The sequence below is a fragment of the Ricinus communis genome, chromosome 1 (genome assembly GCF_019578655.1).
Source record: "Ricinus communis isolate WT05 ecotype wild-type chromosome 1, ASM1957865v1, whole genome shotgun sequence".
Taxonomy (NCBI): Eukaryota; Viridiplantae; Streptophyta; class Magnoliopsida; order Malpighiales; family Euphorbiaceae; genus Ricinus; species Ricinus communis.
The window spans coordinates 7406478-7426056 of NC_063256.1; the positions used below are offsets into that span (position 1 = coordinate 7406478).

At 35.8% G+C, this 19579-nt stretch overlaps 3 protein-coding genes across 5 annotated transcripts; 2 read left to right on the forward strand and 1 right to left on the reverse strand.

Annotated features, from left to right (window-relative positions):
• Positions 1–827: 827 nt before the first annotated feature.
• Positions 828–6414, reverse strand: LOC8287166 (zinc finger CCCH domain-containing protein 32). Of its 2 annotated transcripts, none has more exons than XM_048375165.1 (8): positions 5764–6414; positions 5458–5609; positions 4920–4982; positions 4684–4803; positions 4343–4528; positions 3836–4159; positions 2144–2515; positions 828–1352 (listed from the first exon to the last, which is right to left on the reverse strand). In XM_048375165.1, the coding sequence occupies exons 1-8, from the start codon at positions 5855–5857 to the stop codon at positions 1260–1262; spliced, it is 1404 nt and encodes a 467-aa protein (XP_048231122.1). In that variant the 5' UTR covers positions 5858–6414; the 3' UTR covers positions 828–1259. The 2 variants fall into 2 exon arrangements, with proteins under 2 accessions (XP_048231122.1, XP_048231116.1); XM_048375159.1 differs by having other exon boundaries at positions 4241–4528; positions 5764–6404.
• A 1876-nt stretch (positions 6415–8290) lies between these two features.
• On the forward strand, positions 8291–13160 carry LOC8287164 (peptide chain release factor APG3, chloroplastic). The gene is made up of 15 exons (XM_015720132.3): positions 8291–8588; positions 8692–8748; positions 9018–9098; positions 9189–9246; positions 9336–9439; positions 9828–9879; positions 10153–10202; positions 10316–10381; positions 10461–10625; positions 11210–11282; positions 11432–11564; positions 11863–11920; positions 12296–12343; positions 12501–12584; positions 12756–13160. The coding sequence occupies exons 1-15, from the start codon at positions 8436–8438 to the stop codon at positions 12825–12827; spliced, it is 1254 nt and encodes a 417-aa protein (XP_015575618.2). The 5' UTR covers positions 8291–8435; the 3' UTR covers positions 12828–13160.
• Positions 13161–13786: 626 nt separating this feature from the next.
• Positions 13787–19496, forward strand: LOC8287163 (spermatogenesis-associated protein 20). 2 transcript variants are annotated; one of them, XM_015720177.3, is made up of 15 exons: positions 13787–14148; positions 14234–14306; positions 14426–14447; positions 14547–14625; positions 14709–14741; positions 15031–15179; positions 15341–15497; positions 15960–16200; positions 16363–16604; positions 16961–17224; positions 17307–17417; positions 18026–18250; positions 18341–18544; positions 18646–18822; positions 18928–19496. In XM_015720177.3, the coding sequence occupies exons 1-15, from the start codon at positions 13879–13881 to the stop codon at positions 19126–19128; spliced, it is 2448 nt and encodes an 815-aa protein (XP_015575663.3). In that variant the 5' UTR covers positions 13787–13878; the 3' UTR covers positions 19129–19496. The 2 variants fall into 2 exon arrangements, with proteins under 2 accessions (XP_015575663.3, XP_048228171.1); XM_048372214.1 differs by having other exon boundaries at positions 14062–14148; positions 14234–14287.
• The last annotated feature ends 83 nt before the right edge of the window (positions 19497–19579 follow it).

Here is a 19579-nt window from a genome sequence, read left to right on the forward strand (position 1 = left end):
TAACGGAGATGAATTGGAGAAAATAATGTTGTTTGTTTTTCTTCAGTTGCTAAGAGTCCATAAATTACGATGCTTTTAACTATATCTTTTTCCTGTCAATTATGGGTCAACGTCAACGGTGAGAATTTATTTTACCTCTTTTTCTCTTTTTGACAAAAGAACTTTTTACTTTTCTATTAAATGGTCCAGCTCTGGTGAAAAAGAAAAACACCTTTTGAATTCACTCGGTGAAACTTCTATTCGTGGGTCACTCCCATAAGAGATTGGAGTTCTTGTGGGTTGGTGCTGAGAGAATATGGGTCTGGTTGTGGTTGTCACTGTTCTTCTGTGCAGGCTGAACCCAAAACCATTTGTTTTTTTTTTTTTTTTTTTTTTCAATCTTTCTTTCCACAAGGTTGCATCTCCTATTAGGATCTGCTTCTACATTGTTATCTACTTTTGGAAATTTGAAATGTTAAATATATACAATTTTAAAAGATAATTTGTGCATTTAAAGTGTTTGAACTGTAAAATATATTCCAGTAACTCAAAAACTGTAGGGTCAAAAATATTACATTTCCGAAACAGCAGCCAGGTGCAGTGTACTTGTACACACCTTCGAAATAGCTATTTAACCAAAACAAAAAAATGAAAACGAAATCAAGTACAGATACAGGTCAGCTGTCAAGGTCATCTCCTTCCCTGTGGATAGAAAATGCCATCTTTGCTAAGTGAAAATAATGAGCCACCTTTTCTTTGTTTGAACTATCCTTTTCAGCTTAGAGTAAAATCTTTTTGCTTCCCATGATTTTTGTTTTTACAAATAAATAAAGAAAAATGAATATATCTTGAGTCGCATAGGCATCATAACATTGAAAGACATTTTTCGAGTTTATCATCGTCATTCTACTCTAAATGAAGCATAACTGTAACAGATACTGCCTCTCGTACTGTTTCTAATGTACCATGTTAGACTTCAATAATAATAAAGCCTATTCTAATGTCGCTGTTCCACCTGTCACGAATGAATGTATAACTTCTTTCTTTTTTAATTTCGGACAATGGTACGTGCCAATGAGGCCTACAAACCGCCTACGTCAACATAACAGGGAAACACTAACCATCAAGCCTAACTTTGAGATACAGGATTAAACGAAACAACGTCAGTAAGGTGATGAACAATGACTGGGAAGGTACATGTCCTGACTTGAATAGCGTCCCTACAATCCAGAGGCTCCTTAGCATGACAATATCCAATTTGGCTACAAAACTAAGATGCATCAAAAGCAGATCGACGAAATCAACAAATTCAGGATTTTGATTCCACAACTGAATAGAATACGACTGGGACAGGCACAATTAGTCAAGGTTACCTGCATTCAGAATGCACATAGAATCTGAAACAATCTCTTGCCAAAATAAAGAAAACAATTGTCAAGTTACAACCGTCTCATATAACTTTCAAAAAAAATGCAGAAAAGAAATAGATATAATTGACATTTAAAAGACATCTCTGCCTTTCAATCAAACATGAAGAGCTTCACTGCTGATGACACCTTGGCGGGAGAGACATGCCTACTTGCAATCTTCAAAACATTCTTCATAAATGCCCTCAAAAAGGAGGGCAAAATCAAGAGCTTCTAAGCCCTCTAAAATCAAGTAGATAAGCTCAGATGTTAAAAAACTGGATTTGTCCTGAGTTTTCAGAGGGAGAGATAGAGAGAGAGAGAGAGAGAGAGAGAGAGAGAGAGATAAAGGGAGATGAAGAGAGGTGACTACTAAGTAGGGGATAGACTAATTCTTTCCATCACAAAAATGATCAGAATCGGGTATAAAAGATCCAAAGTTTGAGAGAAGATCGTAGGCTGGTCTGATAAACTGAAATTATTTGGAGGTTTTGCAGAGAAGTTCATATAGTGATTGCTATTAAGCTTATTGAGATAATATATACGACTGTAGAGAGAAGACATGAGCTTAAAGATGATTGCTCCTAGTATGACCTAAGCCAGATTGCATGATAAACCTTTACTTTGAGTAAGCAAACTTCTAGACAAACTAAAATTTAACTGAGCTCTATAAACAGACAGCAAATGAGTACTGGTCATAACATGCGCTAGACAGTGAATGATGACTTAAGGATTTCGCATCAGCTTGAACGACGAACCTCGGCACCTTGTCTTGTGCTTCGGCTACTGGTTAAAGGAACAGGATTCTGACTTGGAAGTTGCAACTCAGAAAGTGGAACTGACCCAGTTTGGGAGAACATCAATCCAACTCCACTGCTTGATGTGTTTCCGGATGAAGGTATTCTACTCAAATAAGGATCTATTTTGGTGCCTCCAATCAATTCAGAGGAAGAGGATGAAGGGGCCAGAGTCGCCAGTAAAGACCCAACTGGGTATGGAGCAACCGGCATATCGATAAGAGAAGATGCTGATGGACTGTATCTCATTGTTTCCATTGGATGATCAAATTTGCATGTGGACCCAAACTTGCAATGCCCATTTCGCAAGTAAAATGTACAATGTTGTGCTCCCTGGTTACAAAAATATGTCATACTTTAAAAAGAGTCTGAAAGGAGGTAGTATTATGAATGCACACTGCATATTATCATTAACCATAAAAGAAAAAAAAAAAGCAATAACAAGTTACTCAAAACAGAAAAGTGTTTGTACAAGATGCAAGTCATATATACCCAGCGGCAGGCCATGGTTCAAACAGAAGCAGTTAGCTATCACCAACCCACTATGCTGTCTCACTTGCTAGTTACCAGAAATGGAACTGATAAGCCTTACTCAAATCTTGGTGCATATTGTACTTACATTAGCAAAACAGGGAGTGGGTAGAAAGGTGCACACACAGAGGTTGCAAAAGAAATTTCACTAACCATTGATCCTAAAGTTATAGTTCTATCTGTCCTGAAACCGTATGTCCACTTTCATCTCTGCCAAACACCAGAACCTTGAAACATTGGAAAAAGCCTTAATCTATGAGACCACTAGAAACCTTATCACTACAGCCTAATCTAAGAGCCAAATTCTGAAAACACGATGACGGCTATATGCAGCCACTAGCTGATACCCAACTCACACAGAAAATTCCATGTCCATTCCCAAAACAGTTTTCAAGGCCCCATAAAGACCCTCCCAACTTAAAAACTACTTTGCAAATTGAACTCTCAAGTTTGATGTGATGAGCAAATAAGAATGCCCAGTTACTGCAACCTTGGAAGAATCTAACAGGTGAACTATAGAATTCTGTTAAGGTGGAATCTAAAATTGCATAATTAAATAGCCCTAACCTAATGTGCTAAAAGAGACATGAACAGAGAGGGAGCAGAGTGATAGACCGCCAAATAGTTAAACCTCATGCTGGCCTGATAATGTCAACCAGACATTATTAGTACATAAATTCTTTTATTGTCTACTTTAGTAATTGATCACAACGAACAGTTCTTATGCATATTATACAAAATGACTCAACAGAAAAACTGAGAAAAGAAGGATTGATGAGGATTCAATATACTATATAAAATATTTAATTTAAAAAAAGAAAAGAACATATGGACAGACAGGTGAAATCATAAATGCTAAGTGCTCAGAGCATAATTCCAAGTATTGCAGGCATCATCAGAAACCATTATCCCCGACCAATGATAAACAATGATAGAAAAATTTGCAGAGCACCTTTTGGTTTTGTAAGGAAGAGGACCCCACTGCCACCCTGCAGGGAGGGGTTTGCGGTTTCTAGGTTTTGAAGTGTATTATTTTGAGTCTTTTGCATTTGGGGTCCTCTTTGGGTTGGTAGTTTGTGATTTATATTCATATGAATGAAGAAAATGCAAAAATTCACGTACTGGACGTAGAGGAAGACCAAGTGGGCTGAGGACACAATTTGTTCTTGGCACAACTCGATCACGAGGGTGATGATATCTACAAGATGATCCAAATTTACAGTCCCCAGTTCTCAAGTAATATTGGCATTCAGGTTCACCAGGTCTCTCTGGAAAAGTTTGCTCCTTCTGGGTACCACTTAAAGGGGCAGCAGCAGCAGCAGAAGAGGGTGAGGGGTAAGGTCCTGCAAGTGCAGGTGTCGAAGAAGATAGTTGTGTTACACCATATAGAGAAGTTGCTCCAACTGCAGGCTGTGCACTAGGAGAGAGAACAGGACTTACAGGTGCCTGAGCCAAAAAAGCCAAATTCATTATAAGATATGCATGTTATTTTGCAACAACTCAAATGAAATGAGGCTGCAAAGTTACCGAATAAGGACTCCAGCCTGGAATAGGAACCACTCCAGGAGAAAACAACACAGGACCATAAGCCCCTTGCACATATGAACCAGGTAACAGTGGAGGTCTCACCCTCAAGCTGGCGGATGCACCCCCATATTGGTCAGGTATAGGAATTGAAGGTGACTGCACCGGCTGATAAAACTGGGGTGCAGATTCTGGCAATGATGAGCCAGCTGGTTGAGGATGATGGAATTTACAAGTTATACCAAATTTGCACTGCCCCGTTTTCAAATAGTAGGAGCATTCATTCTCACCCTGTTTTTTTTTTAAAGAAAAAATAAAAGAAAAAGGCACACCATTTAGCTGATTAATTAATTGATAATGTATAAAATACAAATCCTATTATCTATTCTTTTTGTGCATGTGAAGTGCATGTATTGCATGAAAAAACGAAATATGAGATATCAAACCGGTCGTAATGGGTATCCATGTGTATTTAGTGGAACATGGCTCAAGGATCCACCTCCATGTTTCGGATGGTGGAACTTGCAAGATGCACCAAATTTACAGGTTCCAGTCTTCAAATAAAACTGTACAGAAAAAAATAGAAAAAAATAAAAAATAAAAAGAGCATGTAATACAAGTGGCAACAGAGCATTGACAATGAATACACAGAATAACTAAATTGGTGAATTTAATATTATACCTCACAAGAGGGTTCCCCAATTCGTTCTGGGTATTCCCCAGTAGCTCTTACAGCTGCCTCAACCTAAGTAACATTCCAATAAAGAAAATACGAGAGACCATTTGTTCATTTCAGTTACTGACTAAAGCAATACAAACAAAATAACTAAAATTTCTGCATCACAGACTTTTGCATGATTAGTGAATGAATAATAAGACAAACCTCCACTTAACCGAGTCCAAAACTGAACTACCTGGCCTAATGTGGAAAAATCTAAAGCATAAACTGCCAAAATTCTGCTATCTTCTCCCTCGAATTACCAGACATAAAATCTTTCCCTCAAATTATCAGAAATAAAACAAACTCCCTCCATTGACGTAAGCATACTCTACTAAGTTAACCAGAAACCTATTACAACTACATGAAAAGAGAAAATTAATCACAACTACAAAGGACAGTTTACATAGCAATCTGTGTGTAAATTGAATGGAATACAGTAACTGATGCCAATACACTTAAATTTAGAAATGGTTGAGAAAAAAAAAGAGAAATTACTTACCGCAGCGCGATTACGAGGGTGGTTATAACGACACCTGTTACCATATCCACAGAACCCAGTTCTCATATAGTACACACAGTCGGGTACTCCGGGTCGCTCCGGATAAGATTCACCTCCACCGCTATTATTAAGCCCCAATCGCCACATCGATTCTAATACTCCAATTTAAAAATAAATAAATAAATAAAATCAAACATAAAACCCTAATCCCCCATTTCACATTTCCAAAACCCTAGAAACCAAAATAAAAATAGAAAACAGAGTTGCAGCCACAAATGCAGGCTAAAGTGAAGAAAAAATCAATACCTTCTAGCCCCGTTTCGGCACCTCCGGAGCTCCATTCGGGTTGCTGACCCGATTGCAACCCGTTTCTAGCTTGGCTCCGACCGTACAAATCCATTTAAGAGAAAGATAGAGGGAGCGAGAGAGAGAAAGGGGCTTACTGTACACTTTTCAAGAATACTAATCAAGTGGAGATGAAAAAGAAAACTGTAAATAGAATGTTCTAGAAAGATCGGCAAAGAGCTAGCTTAGCTCTATCGAGTGATACAACAACACTGTGATAAGCGAAGACGAGAGCTTTTGATACTCTCGTTTTCTGATGATTAGCTTTAAAACAGTAATGGAGTTTTTCTTTCTTTCCTTCTTTCCGCTCTCTCTCTCCGAGACTGTACGGTCACTGACTCGAGTCCTCTCTCTTAAGCAAATTCTTTTCGTATTATTTTTTTTTTCTCTTCTTTCTTCTACTCTAGTAAAACTGAAAATACGTTTTTTTTATTATTATTTTCTCTCTCTCTTTTTGGGACTGTGTCCGTTTATTTTCCGTACCCGCCGAATATTATAGTTTCCTAGAAATGGTTATTTTTCCCGGAAAATGTTTAAAGCCGGGGTTTGGGCTTAACCAGGTAACCGACACTTGTGTTTCCCCGTAATTACCAAACTAGCCCTGTATATGGCTCAGAGGGAGTAATGGGACAAATTGGGTGTTTGTGTCTTTTAAGACATATATGGAATTTTTGCTCTCAATTTTCTGTTTGTTTTGCTTTGTTTGGTTGCCTTGTATTTTCATTTTTCTTGGCTAGTGGAGTGGAATTAAACAGCCCAAGTGCGATTCCATTGGGAACTATTTTTCTTTAATTTATTTTATGAAAATAATATTTTATTTTTTAGATTTTAGAAAATTATGTTTTCAAATAAGAAAGCGGTGTGATATTTTTTAAAACATATATTTAAGAAAAATAGTTTAAAAAAAATAATTTATTAAAGTACAAAAATTTAAAATATATTATTTTATATCCAATAGCAATCCAAAACATATTCGCTAAAGTGGAGCATTCATTAGCAATGGCAATTATACACAAGTAGTAGAAGGGTGATTCTAATGTATAAGTAATTCAATCAATTATTAGTGAAATATGATTAGAGAAAGTAGACGGTGAAATTAAGAGTGGCCGCGCCATGAAATTAGTGTTGGTCCATGTTGAAGGACAAACGGATGTGTGTGAGTGTGTGTCATCCAATGCAAGCATCTAGTGGCTTGATTTTGTTCCAATGGGGACTGATTTCCTTTGTAGTAAAGTGACAGTGGTGGTGGGTGGCTGCTTTCAGCTTTCTTATATGGGAACAAACAAAGGATAAAAAGGAATAATGAAGTCGCTGCTTTTTTCAATTTGAGTGACCTTCAAATTAAAAAGTACTTCTCAAATTAACAGCCATCTTCTGTGCACACGCCTAAGCCCTAACCAACAGCTCCAACAATGGTGTCTTCCTTTTGTTTTTTTTTCTGAAGTATGCAGTTATTTAAACACCTAAATTTTAATTATTTTATCACTAATATGATAGATATTTTTTTATTTAATATATTCAGTGCCTGAGCCAAACTAAATGTAAAAAGATAAAATTTTATAATTCAAATTAAAAATATTATATAAATTAAATTTATCTACGTTTCCAATGCAAGAAAGAAAATATTTTATTTTTTCGTTGCATAAATTAATTGTTTGAAAATTGAAAAAATTATTCCATACTTAAGGGACTCTTTAGCTAATTATTCTATGCTTGTATTGTATGATAATATAACACGAAAAAAATCATGCAAATTTAATCTTTTAAGATATTAATGAAAAATAATACTGTCAGATAGTAATATTTTAAAAATAGCTTATGACCAAGATAAGTAAGAATTCTAACAAAACAATTAGAATCAGTGTTCAATTAAATTTAGGATGTTAAAGATAAAGATGATAAAAGAAAATTATAGTTTGATTATTTAAATAAAATGCAGGTTTATTAATAAGTTTCAAGGCCTGAGAATTCTTAAATCTAAAATAATAAAATATTTATTTATTTCATAACACATCTTAAAATTTTGTTAAAATAAGTTAATATAAAAAAATTTTAGAGTTATATTTATTAAAACAAGTTAATTTTTATTCACTTAGTTAAAGTAATAAATCAAATTAACTCTGAATTTTATACTACTTGATTAGATAGTTTTAAATTTAATTGATTAATTGATTTTATATTATTTAACAATATTTGTATTTAATTTTAAAAAATAACATACTATTTAAATTAAGATTGATATTAATTATATTTTTATTGCTATAATCGATGAAATGTTTTTCAATAACAAAGTGGCTGAAGTATGAAAAATAAACTCAACAGAGTGGAATTATATTTTGAACTTCAATAATTTGAGTCGAGTCAACCTTGAACCGGAATTTGTAGTCTCTCGACACGGACAAAAAGATGGAAGAATACCTTAAGCCCGTTAACCCGACACACCGGATTGGGTCTAGTTTATACAAACCCATATAACCAAACAGACCCTTATCAGTTGCCCCTCGAGCCATTCAGTCCTCTCAAAACTCTATTTGCTATCTTTCTTTCTTTCCCTGTCTTTTTTCTTCCATCTGATACAGAACCTGAGCTCGCGTCCTCTCCTCAAAATTCACTATATAATTTAAACGACACCAATGACCAGTTTAACGACGAGCTTCACAGCTCGGATGCTCACTACTCCCAATCAACTTCCAATACGACGACATTTTCGATTTCAATTGAGAAATAATTCTTTTTTTCTTAAACCCTTAACAACTCGCAGAAAACCTAGAATCATTTGCATGGCGGTGCGTGTGATTTTCCGTTTTTAATTAAAATGGAAAAAAAAAAATTGAGTAATAAGAATTTTAAATGTATATCTAACTTTCTATAAAGTGAATTGAACTGCAGGAGCCTTACTTGATAACGAAGCTGGAATCAGCAGAGAAAACGTGGAAAGAATTATCGGTACATCGTTTACTTTCTTTTTCTTTTCTCAAATTTTAAGTTGAAAGAATTGAATTCCAGCAATTACAAACTTTCCAGGCATGATAATTGACTGAATATAATTATATAGAATTGAATTATTGCTTGCATTAGACTTTCCAAACACAACGAATTTAGGTTTTCTAGGAGTTTGATTTCTCAAAATGGAAATGTGCATTTATAGGCTGGATATTGGAGTTCAATTAATAAGTATAGGCATCGAACATCAGCTTACACAAGATATATTGCAGGTCAAGCTGGCTGATCCAGATGTTGTCTCGAATCCAACTGAATACCAAAAGCTTGCACAATCTGTGGCAGAGCTCGATCAAGTAATTATTGCAGTTCGGGCCTGTTGATTACTTTTCTTTTTATTTTTTTTATTTCGTTGACTGTAGTTTGTGCTGTATTTGGATTAATAGGTTGTGTCAGTTTATAGGAGATTCAAGGATTGTGAAAAGCAGTTAGAAGAAACTAAAGGTGTAGCCTCGCATTGCCTATTTCCTGTTTAATTTCCATTCAAGAAGGTTTAAATTAAGGATCATTTTCATTTTATCATAATATTGCAGCTTTAGCAAAAGAGGAAGGAACTGATGAGGATATGGCTGAGATGATAGCATTGGAAATTGATTCTTTATCCACTGAACTTAAAGGGCTGGAGGAAAAGCTTAAGGTTTCCTGTTCAAACTTTTCCAGTTATTTTTCAATATTATAATTCTCATGTCCTATTAGTTGTTGGGTTGTCCGAATGCACATTATGTTATCTCTGGATAGCATTGGAAATTGATTCCTTTCCAATGCCAACATCTTGGACTGAAATTAGGTCATTAATTAAATTGTTCATTCGGTGCACATGTGCAACTCTAGGCATTGTAGTGTAGAGGAATTGCCTTATCACATTTCCTTATTCTTGAGATTGAATTATTATGTCTTTGACATGACCCCTTTTTCCCTGTTTATCTCATATCTGAAGCCTTTTTTCATATCCTTATTGACATTTAATTATTGTGTCTTTGACATGACCCTTTTTCTCTGTTTATCTCATATCTGACATTTGGCAGGTACTACTACTACCTAGTGATCCTCTTGATGCAAGAAATATAATGCTTGAAGGTTGTATATCTTTTCCAGTTAAAGATTCTTTGTCTCTTTATCTCAGTTGTTTTTATGTCATCTGCTGTGTAGGAATAGACAATGACGCACTGTTGTTTCTAGCAATTATTGTTTGCTGGGGATCTCAATTGTGGCTATTTAGTGATTTTCTTAATGGTAGAGAAACTAACATGTCTAGAAAACAATTGGGAACAGTTGCATATCCTCTAATTTTAGGTACTTATTCTCTTTTGCTTCACTAATCATTAGTTTACTTTTTCTCTTCATTTGCAGTAAGGGCAGGAACTGGTGGTGATGAGGCTGGACTCTGGGCTGGTGATCTTGTAGGTACATGCTTCTCTTGTGCTACTAAATTTTCATGTTTTTGTTTCAAACTCTACTGCTCTAGTTCTATATTTCCTGATGCAAATTTTACATCTTCTTTTTGAGTGCTAAGGTTCGCATGTATGAGAAATACTGTGAGCAGAACTCTTGGAAGTACGCTATAGTTTCATGTTCTGAGGTTAGATCTTATTGATATATCAGCAGAAGTTTGTTCCCAATTGTTGATTTTTGACTGGCAAACTCTTTTACTATATAAGGCTGAAAAGGGTGGATACAAAACCTATGTGATGGAGGTAAAAGGGAATCGTGTTTACAGCAAATTAAAATATGAATCTGGTGTTCATCGAGTTCAACGGGTTCCTCAGACAGAAACACAGGGACGTGTGCATACTTCTACTGCAACTGTAGCCATCATGCCTGAGGTAAAGTATATCTTGTCTTTAGGTAATGTATTCCTGCACAACATTAATGATTTGATGCATTTTTTAGTATATGTCTTATACTGAAGCCTGGACGGAGATGTTGCAATGAGCTCTGTGCATCCCTGATCATGCTGAAGCAAGCTAATATTAACTAAGTTATGATGTTTCCTGAATAATACTGCAAGATCAAGTTTTAGTAAAAAATTTAAATCCTTGATGATGGCTTCCGTATTCTACTTGAAATATATTGGAGATTGATGTATTTTATAATTCTGGATTCATGCAAAGATGTAGAAATGATAATCCTTTTTGCTGAAGATTTTGATATCAGTCCTGATGAGATAGCCATGATGTGGCTGAACTTAATTCTTAATTCTTCTCATAACACATGACTCACATTAAGGTCTTCATGTAAAGGTGTAGAACTGGTACTCCTTTTTCTTTTTATTGAAGATTTTGATATTGGTCCTGATAAAATAGTCATGATGTAGCTAACTTGATAAATCTGATACTAGTCCTTACTACTTCATTTTTCCTTTTTAGTGTATGGCAGTTCTTATACTTATGCTTTATTCTGGATTCAGGCAGATGAAGTTGAGGTGGTAATTGATCCAAAGGATATTGAACTTACAACAGCTAGGTCTGGAGGTGCTGGAGGTATGAAATAGCTGATATTAGCTCATAATTTAATAAAATGTTGGTTCTCCATCTCTCTTCCTCCCTACCCCTCCTTACATGCACCCCAGGAAATGGGAGAATAGATTAAAGGCATCTTTTCAAACAGTTTTGTGCATGACCTCCTATAGGGCAAAATGTCAACAAGGTGGAAACGGCTGTTGATCTTTTTCACAAACCAACGGGAATCCGCATATTTTGTACTGAAGAAAGGACGCAACTCCAGAATAAGACCCGTGCTCTCCAGCTTCTGCGGGCGAAGCTGTTAGTACCAACTACAATATATTGTTATAATCTCGAGTTTCATATATACTTGTGCTTGCGTAAATTATGTTCCCATATTGCCTCATTCATTGAACCTCTTTGTAACAAGTTCTTGAACTTCTTCCATTTAGTTGACCAAAGTTACATGTAAACTGTAGTTTCTCCTTTTGTTTTCATGTACATATTTATTTGTTTTTAAATGTAATACTTGCTCATTAATGGACAAGACATAGATTGATCCCCTTAATTTATTCCTCCTATTCTGATAAATTGATCATAAAACATAAACATGTCACAGGTATGAGATGAAAGTGAGGGAGCAGCAAGAGTCAATAAGGAATCAACGAAAATTACAGGTATATGTTACTTTAAGGTCACATAAGATCCATGAGAGATTACAATAGTTCAGGAGCAAATGTAATGGGCTTTCTTTTTCTTGTATTTCTAATGTTATCAGTTATTAGAGGCTATATGATCTCTAGTACTCTAGGTGGCCTCTTTTTTATCTTTAGTTTTGCATATCAAGTGTGTTTCCATATAAAGTAACTGAATGTAGTGAAATATGAGCAAAGAAATTTTAAATTATAAGCTGAAATTGATTCTAAGTACATTTTTATTACTCTCTATTATGGTGTACCAAACATGCTTTAAGTGTCAAACTTACGTATGCCTTTTGGATTGCTGTGGTATTGGACTAATGTATGACTTCTATTGCATTCTTAAAAATGCAGGTCGGAACAGGTGCTCGTGCAGAAAAGATTCGAACATACAATTACAAGGTATTTAATTGGCTGACGCCTATTTGTGCAATGACAAACTTCTTCTGCTCTTTCTCAGACTATGTAAAAATGAATTATTTATTTGCCTGATGATTCATTGCTCGACATACTGAGATAAGTTTAAGGAAGGTTATTAACATCTATCCTACGTAACTAGGACAATAGAGTCACTGATCACCGGTTAAAGATGAACTTCGAGCTCACATCTTTTCTTCAAGGTGATATAGAGAATGCAGTGCAGGTATTCATTCTCGCAGACGGCATATTGTTCTTTTTTTGTTTTAATATGCTCTTCCTTCCTTTCGTTCTTCATTTTTGTTCTTTTATCTGGCTGGAAAATTAATATAATATCTGCCAGCATAATAAGAATATTGAACCTCACCGCTCTCCCCAAATGCTTGCTTTTTTGTAGGCATGTGCTTCTACGGAGCAGAAGGAACTTCTGGAAGAACTTGCAGAGTCTGTGGGTGCACCAGCTGCCTGATTAACAAAATGCTTTCTATACTCAAAACGTTCTTGAGTTAGTGAACAAACCCCACCCCAAAAATGCTGGAGAGCAATGCGGCGGGGTAAAAAGAATTGGCTGCCGCTGGGATGTTTACCTTGTAAATTTTTCATGGCGAACATATCTTAACATGGGTAAGCATAGAGCAAAGTTGTTTAGGCAACTTTCTTTTTTCAAACGGAAAAAAAAAATTGGGTCGAAGATAGAAGTATGTACCATGCAATGATATTGTCATGTAACTAAATTATCACTGGGAATGTAATATAATTACATCATAACTTGCCTTATTCAAAGAACATTTATTTGAGCAAAGTACTCACATAATTTGGGATTAATCATTACATATGAATAAAGAAAAGGGATGCGAGCATGGAATCGCATAGTGCCTGTCAACATCTTATTACATTTTATTATATTATTTCTAATGATTAAATGAAACAACATAAAATAAAATAAATATAGAATGGTTAACACTATTATTACCACTATTTCGTTGAAAAATATAAAGCAATGGATTGTTGAAGGTTAATTGATTGGCACAATAGAAAGTAGAGGGAAAGCGTAAAAGAGTATTTCTTTTCATTTTGTACTATCCGTCGTTTTTTAATTAATTAGAATTAATAAAACTAATTATAAAAAATTAAATCTTATTTATAGATATTATAAAATTCATTATATCTATTTGTTAAATTAAATTAGAAATATAAATATTAAACTAAATATATAAAAATAATAAAAATTAATTCTTTTATTTGAAAATGAGACATCAAGGGATGAGATGAGTTATAAATAACATGTATTATCTTTAAAGGCAGGAAAGAAAGAGGACAGATGTCAAAAGAGAAGAGCACTTGAAAGTTCAAACTCCACATGTCAACAATGGCTCCTCTGATCAAATCAAACCTCCTCACATATGGCAACACTTCTCAAACAAATATTTTCTTCTCCACCGAACCATTTTCTCTTCTTATCTTTTAATAGTATTAATAATCCTATACTTTCACATTCCTCACTTCCGCAATCTTCTTCTATGCTTAGAAAAACACTTCTTCTCTCTACTTCTTGTTTTTCTCGCCACTTCCTTACTCCTTTTACTGGTAATAAATTATCATCTTCGTGTCTAACATCTTATCGCTCTTCTCTAACCTCATTTTCTTGGCCTCTTCCTGCCTTTTTTCACACTCACACTGTCCTTGCGATGGCTGAACGTCCTGCCGAAACCACTTCCACTTCTCATAAGCACACTAACCGTCTTGCTGCTGAGCACAGTCCTTATCTTCTACAACACGCCCATAACCCTGTAATTGTTCCTTTTAACTTCTCCGGTTTTCTGTTTTCTGTTTTGTCTTCAGATTTATAATATATATTTGAACGAATTGAAAAAGGTTGATTGGTATCCATGGGGTGAAGAAGCTTTCGCTGAAGCACGAAGAAGAGATGTGCCTATCTTCTTATCCAGTATTTTCCTTTTCTATATTGCTTCTATTGTTTTAATGTTTTGAGAAATTGATGGCTGATATGAATTGATTTTGGGTTTTTCGTGGCCTTGGATTTACTCTGGTGCTTCTTCTTTAAAGTTGGATACAGCACTTGTCATTGGTGAGACTTTCTTTATCTATTTGGTTTCGTATTGGACACTTAGTTTGAGTGATATCCACGGATGATGGGGGTATTAATTGTGTGCCTATTGTGAATAAGGTGCCATGTTATGGAGGTGGAGTCTTTTGAGGACGAAAGCGTTGCAAAATTGTTGAATGATTGGTTTGTTAGTATTAAGGTCAGTTTTATTTTGCTTTTCTTTTAATTCTGCATAACCAACTGCTTTATAAACCATTCTAAACCAGTATGTCAATGCTACAGGTGGATCGAGAGGAACGACCAGATGTTGATAAGGTAAGCCTTATGATTATGTCAGTTGTTTGATCATGGTCTTGCAGGCTTATTTATATAGAACCACCTACGAACTACAATGCTAAAACTGCATTACTTATACATGACTAAGAAGACACAGCATAATAGTATAAGACTATTAAATGCATTGGGCCTTGCTTCCGTTTTGAAGTGAACTTGCCTCTAAAAACTGCTTGTCTGTAAAACAAGTGAATATTAAAAAACACGAGTACATTTTATTAATTTTTTGATCCCCTACATCGTGTGCTGAGCAGATGGTTAATCTTTATAGGTTTATATGACATTCGTGCAAGCATTGTATGGCGGTGGAGGATGGCCACTTAGTGTCTTTCTCTCACCTGATTTGAAACCTTTAATGGGCGGGACTTACTTTCCCCCAGAAGATAATTATGGAAGACCAGGATTTAAGACTTTACTAAGGTGAGAGTATTTTGATTCTCCTCTGATTCTCTCCTTGTGCTCACTTTTCTTGGTGTTGTAATGACTACTCACAAATAAATTAAATTGGAAGAAAAATCGGTTTTAGATTCAGTCTTGCTTGGTTTCTCTGCTTGGTCAATCCAGTATATGTCCTGTTTTAGAAAGGTGAAGGATGCTTGGGACAAGAAGAGGGATGTGCTGATTAAGAGTGGAGCCTTCGCCATTGAGCAGCTGTCTGAAGCATTATCAGCAAGTGCAAGTACAAATAAATTGCCAGATGGACTTCCACAAAATGCTTTGCGTTCGTGTGCAGAGCAAGTATGATCTTATTGCAACTGCCAACTAGAGCTTGGCGCTTTGTTTTATGTCTAATAAAAAAAAAAAAAAAAACTGTGAATGAACAACTTAGTCACATGATTGCCTAACAAAAGAATTAAGCTTTTTTTCTTTTGGGCATCTCTTTTAAATTGTAGTCTTCATTTCCATATGCATTGCAGAGAGCTTGGACATTTCTTTTTCCATTTGGCAATTCATTTGACCTTAATTGTGAGCTGGTTTGACCTTGGAGTCTATTTATTTGACCAATCTTAATTCTCTCATCAACATCCTTCTAGAATTAAATTTCCAGTCCGTGCTCTAGTTATTTTGTTAGCCTGAATGTCTTTTAAATGTTAGAAAATCTTTTTTTTTTTTTTGGATATTTGTTTTTGTTTTATACGTCTCAACTATTGTGCCATCTTACTACCTTACGGTGTCTTATATTTCTCATTTCTCTTGCAGCTTTCTCAAAGTTACGATGCCAGGTTCGGTGGGTTTGGATCTGCCCCTAAGTTTCCTAGACCTGTTGAGATCCAATTGATGCTTTACCATGCAAAAAAGTTGGAGGATTCTGAAAAGGTTGATGACGCAAAGGAAGGTTTTAAGATGGTTTTCTCTAGCTTGCAATGCATGGCAAAAGGGGGAATCCATGATCACATTGGAGGTGGCTTTCACAGATACAGTGTGGATGAACGTTGGCATGGTAAGTGTAATGTTCTATGAAAATATCATTTCCCAAAATATCCTTCTAAGTTCTAAAGCAGATGATCAGGTGAATTCGTTGATATAGCTTTTTGAGAAGGTATCCCAACTTTTGGGGTGCTTATGATGATGGAATTATTGACATTGTTGTCCTTTCTTGTAGTTCCTCATTTTGAGAAAATGTTGTATGATCAAGGCCAACTTGCTAATATTTACTTGGATGCGTTCTCCATTACCAATGATGTCTTTTATTCGTTTGTATCACGGGATATTCTTGATTATTTGAGAAGGGATATGATTGGACAAAAGGGTGAAATCTTTTCCGCTGAGGATGCTGATAGTGCTGAGCATGAAGGTGCTAAAAAGAAAAGGGAAGGAGCCTTCTACGTCTGGACCGATAAAGAGGTATATTTGAGACTACTTGTCCTTCATTTTGCTTATGGGATGTCATCTTTGTCATGTGGCAAATATGCAATACCTTGCAATTTGTCATGATTAGCAAAACGCTAACATCTACATTTCAATCAGTGCTTCAAATTACAATGTGAGTATGTTCTATTATGCAGATAATGACAATTTAATATATATACATCTTTTGATAAACAAACTAGTGCACGAGCTGAATGATTCATTTGTTAATTCACAAAAACCCTCTTCTTCTGAACTGTTTTAGAAGAATGTTTGTGTGGCATTGTTGCATTCTACAGCCTGTATATACTTGTGCTAATCTGATTTTTCTACTTGGTTCTTCCCTTTTAAAGATTGATGACATCCTTGGAGAGCATGCAACTCTTTTTAAGGATCATTATTACATAAAGCCTCTTGGCAATTGCGACCTTTCTAGAATGAGTGATCCTCATAACGAATTTAAGGGAAAAAATGTGCTTATTGAATTAAATGATCCCTCAGCATTGGCATCAAAACATGGCTTACCCATTGAAAAATATCAAGATATTTTGGGTGAAAGCAAGCGAATGCTTTTTGATGTAAGAGCAAGACGACCAAGGCCACATTTGGATGATAAGGTATTCCATAATTTCTTCAAAGTTGCTTAGCTTCTCAGTTCTTTCTTGTTTGTCAAGCCTTTGACAGATCAGGTGCTTGCAGGTAATTGTATCATGGAATGGACTTGCAATTTCAGCTTTTGCAAGAGCTTCTAAGATTCTTAAGAGAGAAAGTGAGGGCACAAGATATAACTTTCCTGTTGTTGGTTGTGATGTAAGTATTTTTTGTATCCATATTGGTTCTGGGACTCTGGATGAAATAGATCTAGTTGAATATTCATCACTTTTGCCTTCTTTTGAAGAAAGTGCTCTGACGGCATCATTATCCTTATAGTTTTATCTGTGTAGGTTGAGGCCATGTCCTATGCATATCTAGTACTTGGAGGTCCAAGTTTTCATTCAAGTATTCCCTTCCATTGTAGGTCTAACCATCTAAGATATAGAATGTGAACTTGTTAATACACTTCTTGGCTTTTACATTATCCTTCCCATGAAAGATATTAATGTGAATTAGATATTTTGTGCAATCCTAGTGTCCTAGTGTGAAGCCCTGTTTTATACAACTTCTGTGCATTTTAATCAGTGTATTGTGAGGTCATCTTATTAAATGGGATAGTACTTTTGTAGTAATCTACAACTCGAGCCTGTAGACATTGGCATCTGTGCCTTTTTCAACTTTTAATTGTCTAGCAAATGAGCTGGTGCTGTTGGTGCATGTCAAAATTGAACTAAACTTCAAGTTAATGGGATGAATATGGAATCTTATTCAAAATGACACTGCGAGTTCTGATTGTTCTGTGTATGCTATTCTGTAAATTCCAGCCCCGGGAGTATATAGAAGTTGCAGAGAACGCAGCAACATTTATTAGAAAACACCTCTATGAAGAACAAACACGCCGGCTTCAGCACAGCTTTAGGAATGGTCCATCTAAAGCACCTGGGTTCTTAGATGATTATGCTTTTTTGATATCTGGGCTGCTAGATCTTTACGAATTTGGTGGTGGGATCTACTGGCTAGTGTGGGCAACTGAACTGCAGAACACCCAGGTAGAAATTACTTGAGTTCATTTCCCCCCAGATAAATAGCATTTAGGGTCTGGTACATAACTGCAAATTTGCTCCAACACATATCTCCAGGATGAATTATTTCTTGATAAAGAGGGGGGAGGCTATTTTAATACCCCAGGGGAAGATCCTTCAGTTCTCCTCCGAGTAAAAGAAGACCATGATGGAGCAGAGCCCTCTGGGAACTCGGTCTCTGCAATTAATCTCATAAGGTTGGCCTCTATGGTGACTGGTAGTAAATCCGAATGTTACAGACACAATGCAGAGCATCTTCTGGTAATGTTTACTCCGTTCAAAATGATTCTTGAAATGAAATTAGTATTCAACTTATAAGAGTTGTTGAACTGCAAGTAACAATTTGTTCAATTTTGATACAGGCAGTTTTTGAGACGAGACTAAAAGACATGGCTATGGCGGTGCCCTTGATGTGTTGTGCTGCAGACATGATTTCAGTGCCTTCCAGGAAGCAAGTTGTCTTAGTTGGCCACAAGCCTTCTTCAGAGTTGGATGATATGCTGGCTGCTGCTCATGAATCGTATGATCCCAATAAAACAGTAAGTCAACATCAAGTCTATGAATCTGCACTTCAACTTTCTACTGGTTTTACCCTTTTAGATCTATGCGGTTTGATAATCTTTCCATGCTGTAATTAACTGCAGGTAATTCATATAGATCCAACAAACAATGAAGAAATGGAGTTTTGGGCAGACAATAATAGCAACATTGCTCTCATGGCAAAGAATAATTTTACTGCAGATAAGGTGGTAGCTGTTGTCTGCCAAAACTTCACATGCAGTCCCCCAGTTACAGACCCCAAATCTCTTAAAGCTTTGCTTTCCAAGAAACCTGCTGCTGTATAAAGCTTTCCATTTCATGACTGCAATGGATATTGTAGGTGTTTGTAGAAATATTTTCACTAGTTGAGAATCAGGCCAGGGGACGAAACTGGTGGATATCAGCATGGTCTCTAGTTGAGGTGATGTATGGTGGAGACCCGGAGCAGGAAGACAACTTTTATTATGACCCCTGGCCTATGCTACAACAATGTAAATTGTACATTCACGTAGATTTAGTAGTAGGTAGCTCTCTTGACAATGTTACTTGGTACCTTTTGATTAAATGTTTGTTCCGGATCAGGCGGTTGATGGCCATCCATGCTATTTCTATGGCACTCAAAAAGTTGCCCAGCAATGTTTCAATGAAAATGAATTCTCCGTTAATCCGATTATATGCATATGCGAGTTGATCTGCCTTGGCCTTCCAAGAAATTATTCTGGTTTCATTTAATTTCCAGTTACTATGTTAAGCACC

Excerpts from the sequence above, each read along its gene's own strand:
- LOC8287166 (XM_048375159.1), bottom strand. The coding sequence starts at position 5,857 with ATGGATTTGTACGGTCGGAGCCAAGCTAGAAACGGGTTGCAATCGGGT. Across the intron at positions 5,610-5,763 it reads TGCCGAAACGGGGCTAGAAG|AATCGATGTGGCGATTGGGG; the intron begins GTATTGATTTTT and ends TTGGAGTATTAG. Across the intron at positions 4,529-4,683 it reads ATGGATACCCATTACGACCG|GGTGAGAATGAATGCTCCTA; the intron begins GTTTGATATCTC and ends AAAAAAAAACAG.
- LOC8287164 (XM_015720132.3), top strand. The coding sequence starts at position 8,436 with ATGACCAGTTTAACGACGAGCTTCACAGCTCGGATGCTCACTACTCCC. Across the intron at positions 10,203-10,315 it reads GACTCTGGGCTGGTGATCTT|GTTCGCATGTATGAGAAATA; the intron begins GTAGGTACATGC and ends TTGAGTGCTAAG. Across the intron at positions 11,565-11,862 it reads CAGCTTCTGCGGGCGAAGCT|GTATGAGATGAAAGTGAGGG; the intron begins GTTAGTACCAAC and ends AACATGTCACAG.
- LOC8287163 (XM_015720177.3), top strand. The coding sequence starts at position 13,879 with ATGCTTAGAAAAACACTTCTTCTCTCTACTTCTTGTTTTTCTCGCCAC. Across the intron at positions 16,201-16,362 it reads TGTGGATGAACGTTGGCATG|TTCCTCATTTTGAGAAAATG; the intron begins GTAAGTGTAATG and ends CCTTTCTTGTAG. Across the intron at positions 17,225-17,306 it reads GGCCACATTTGGATGATAAG|GTAATTGTATCATGGAATGG; the intron begins GTATTCCATAAT and ends AGGTGCTTGCAG.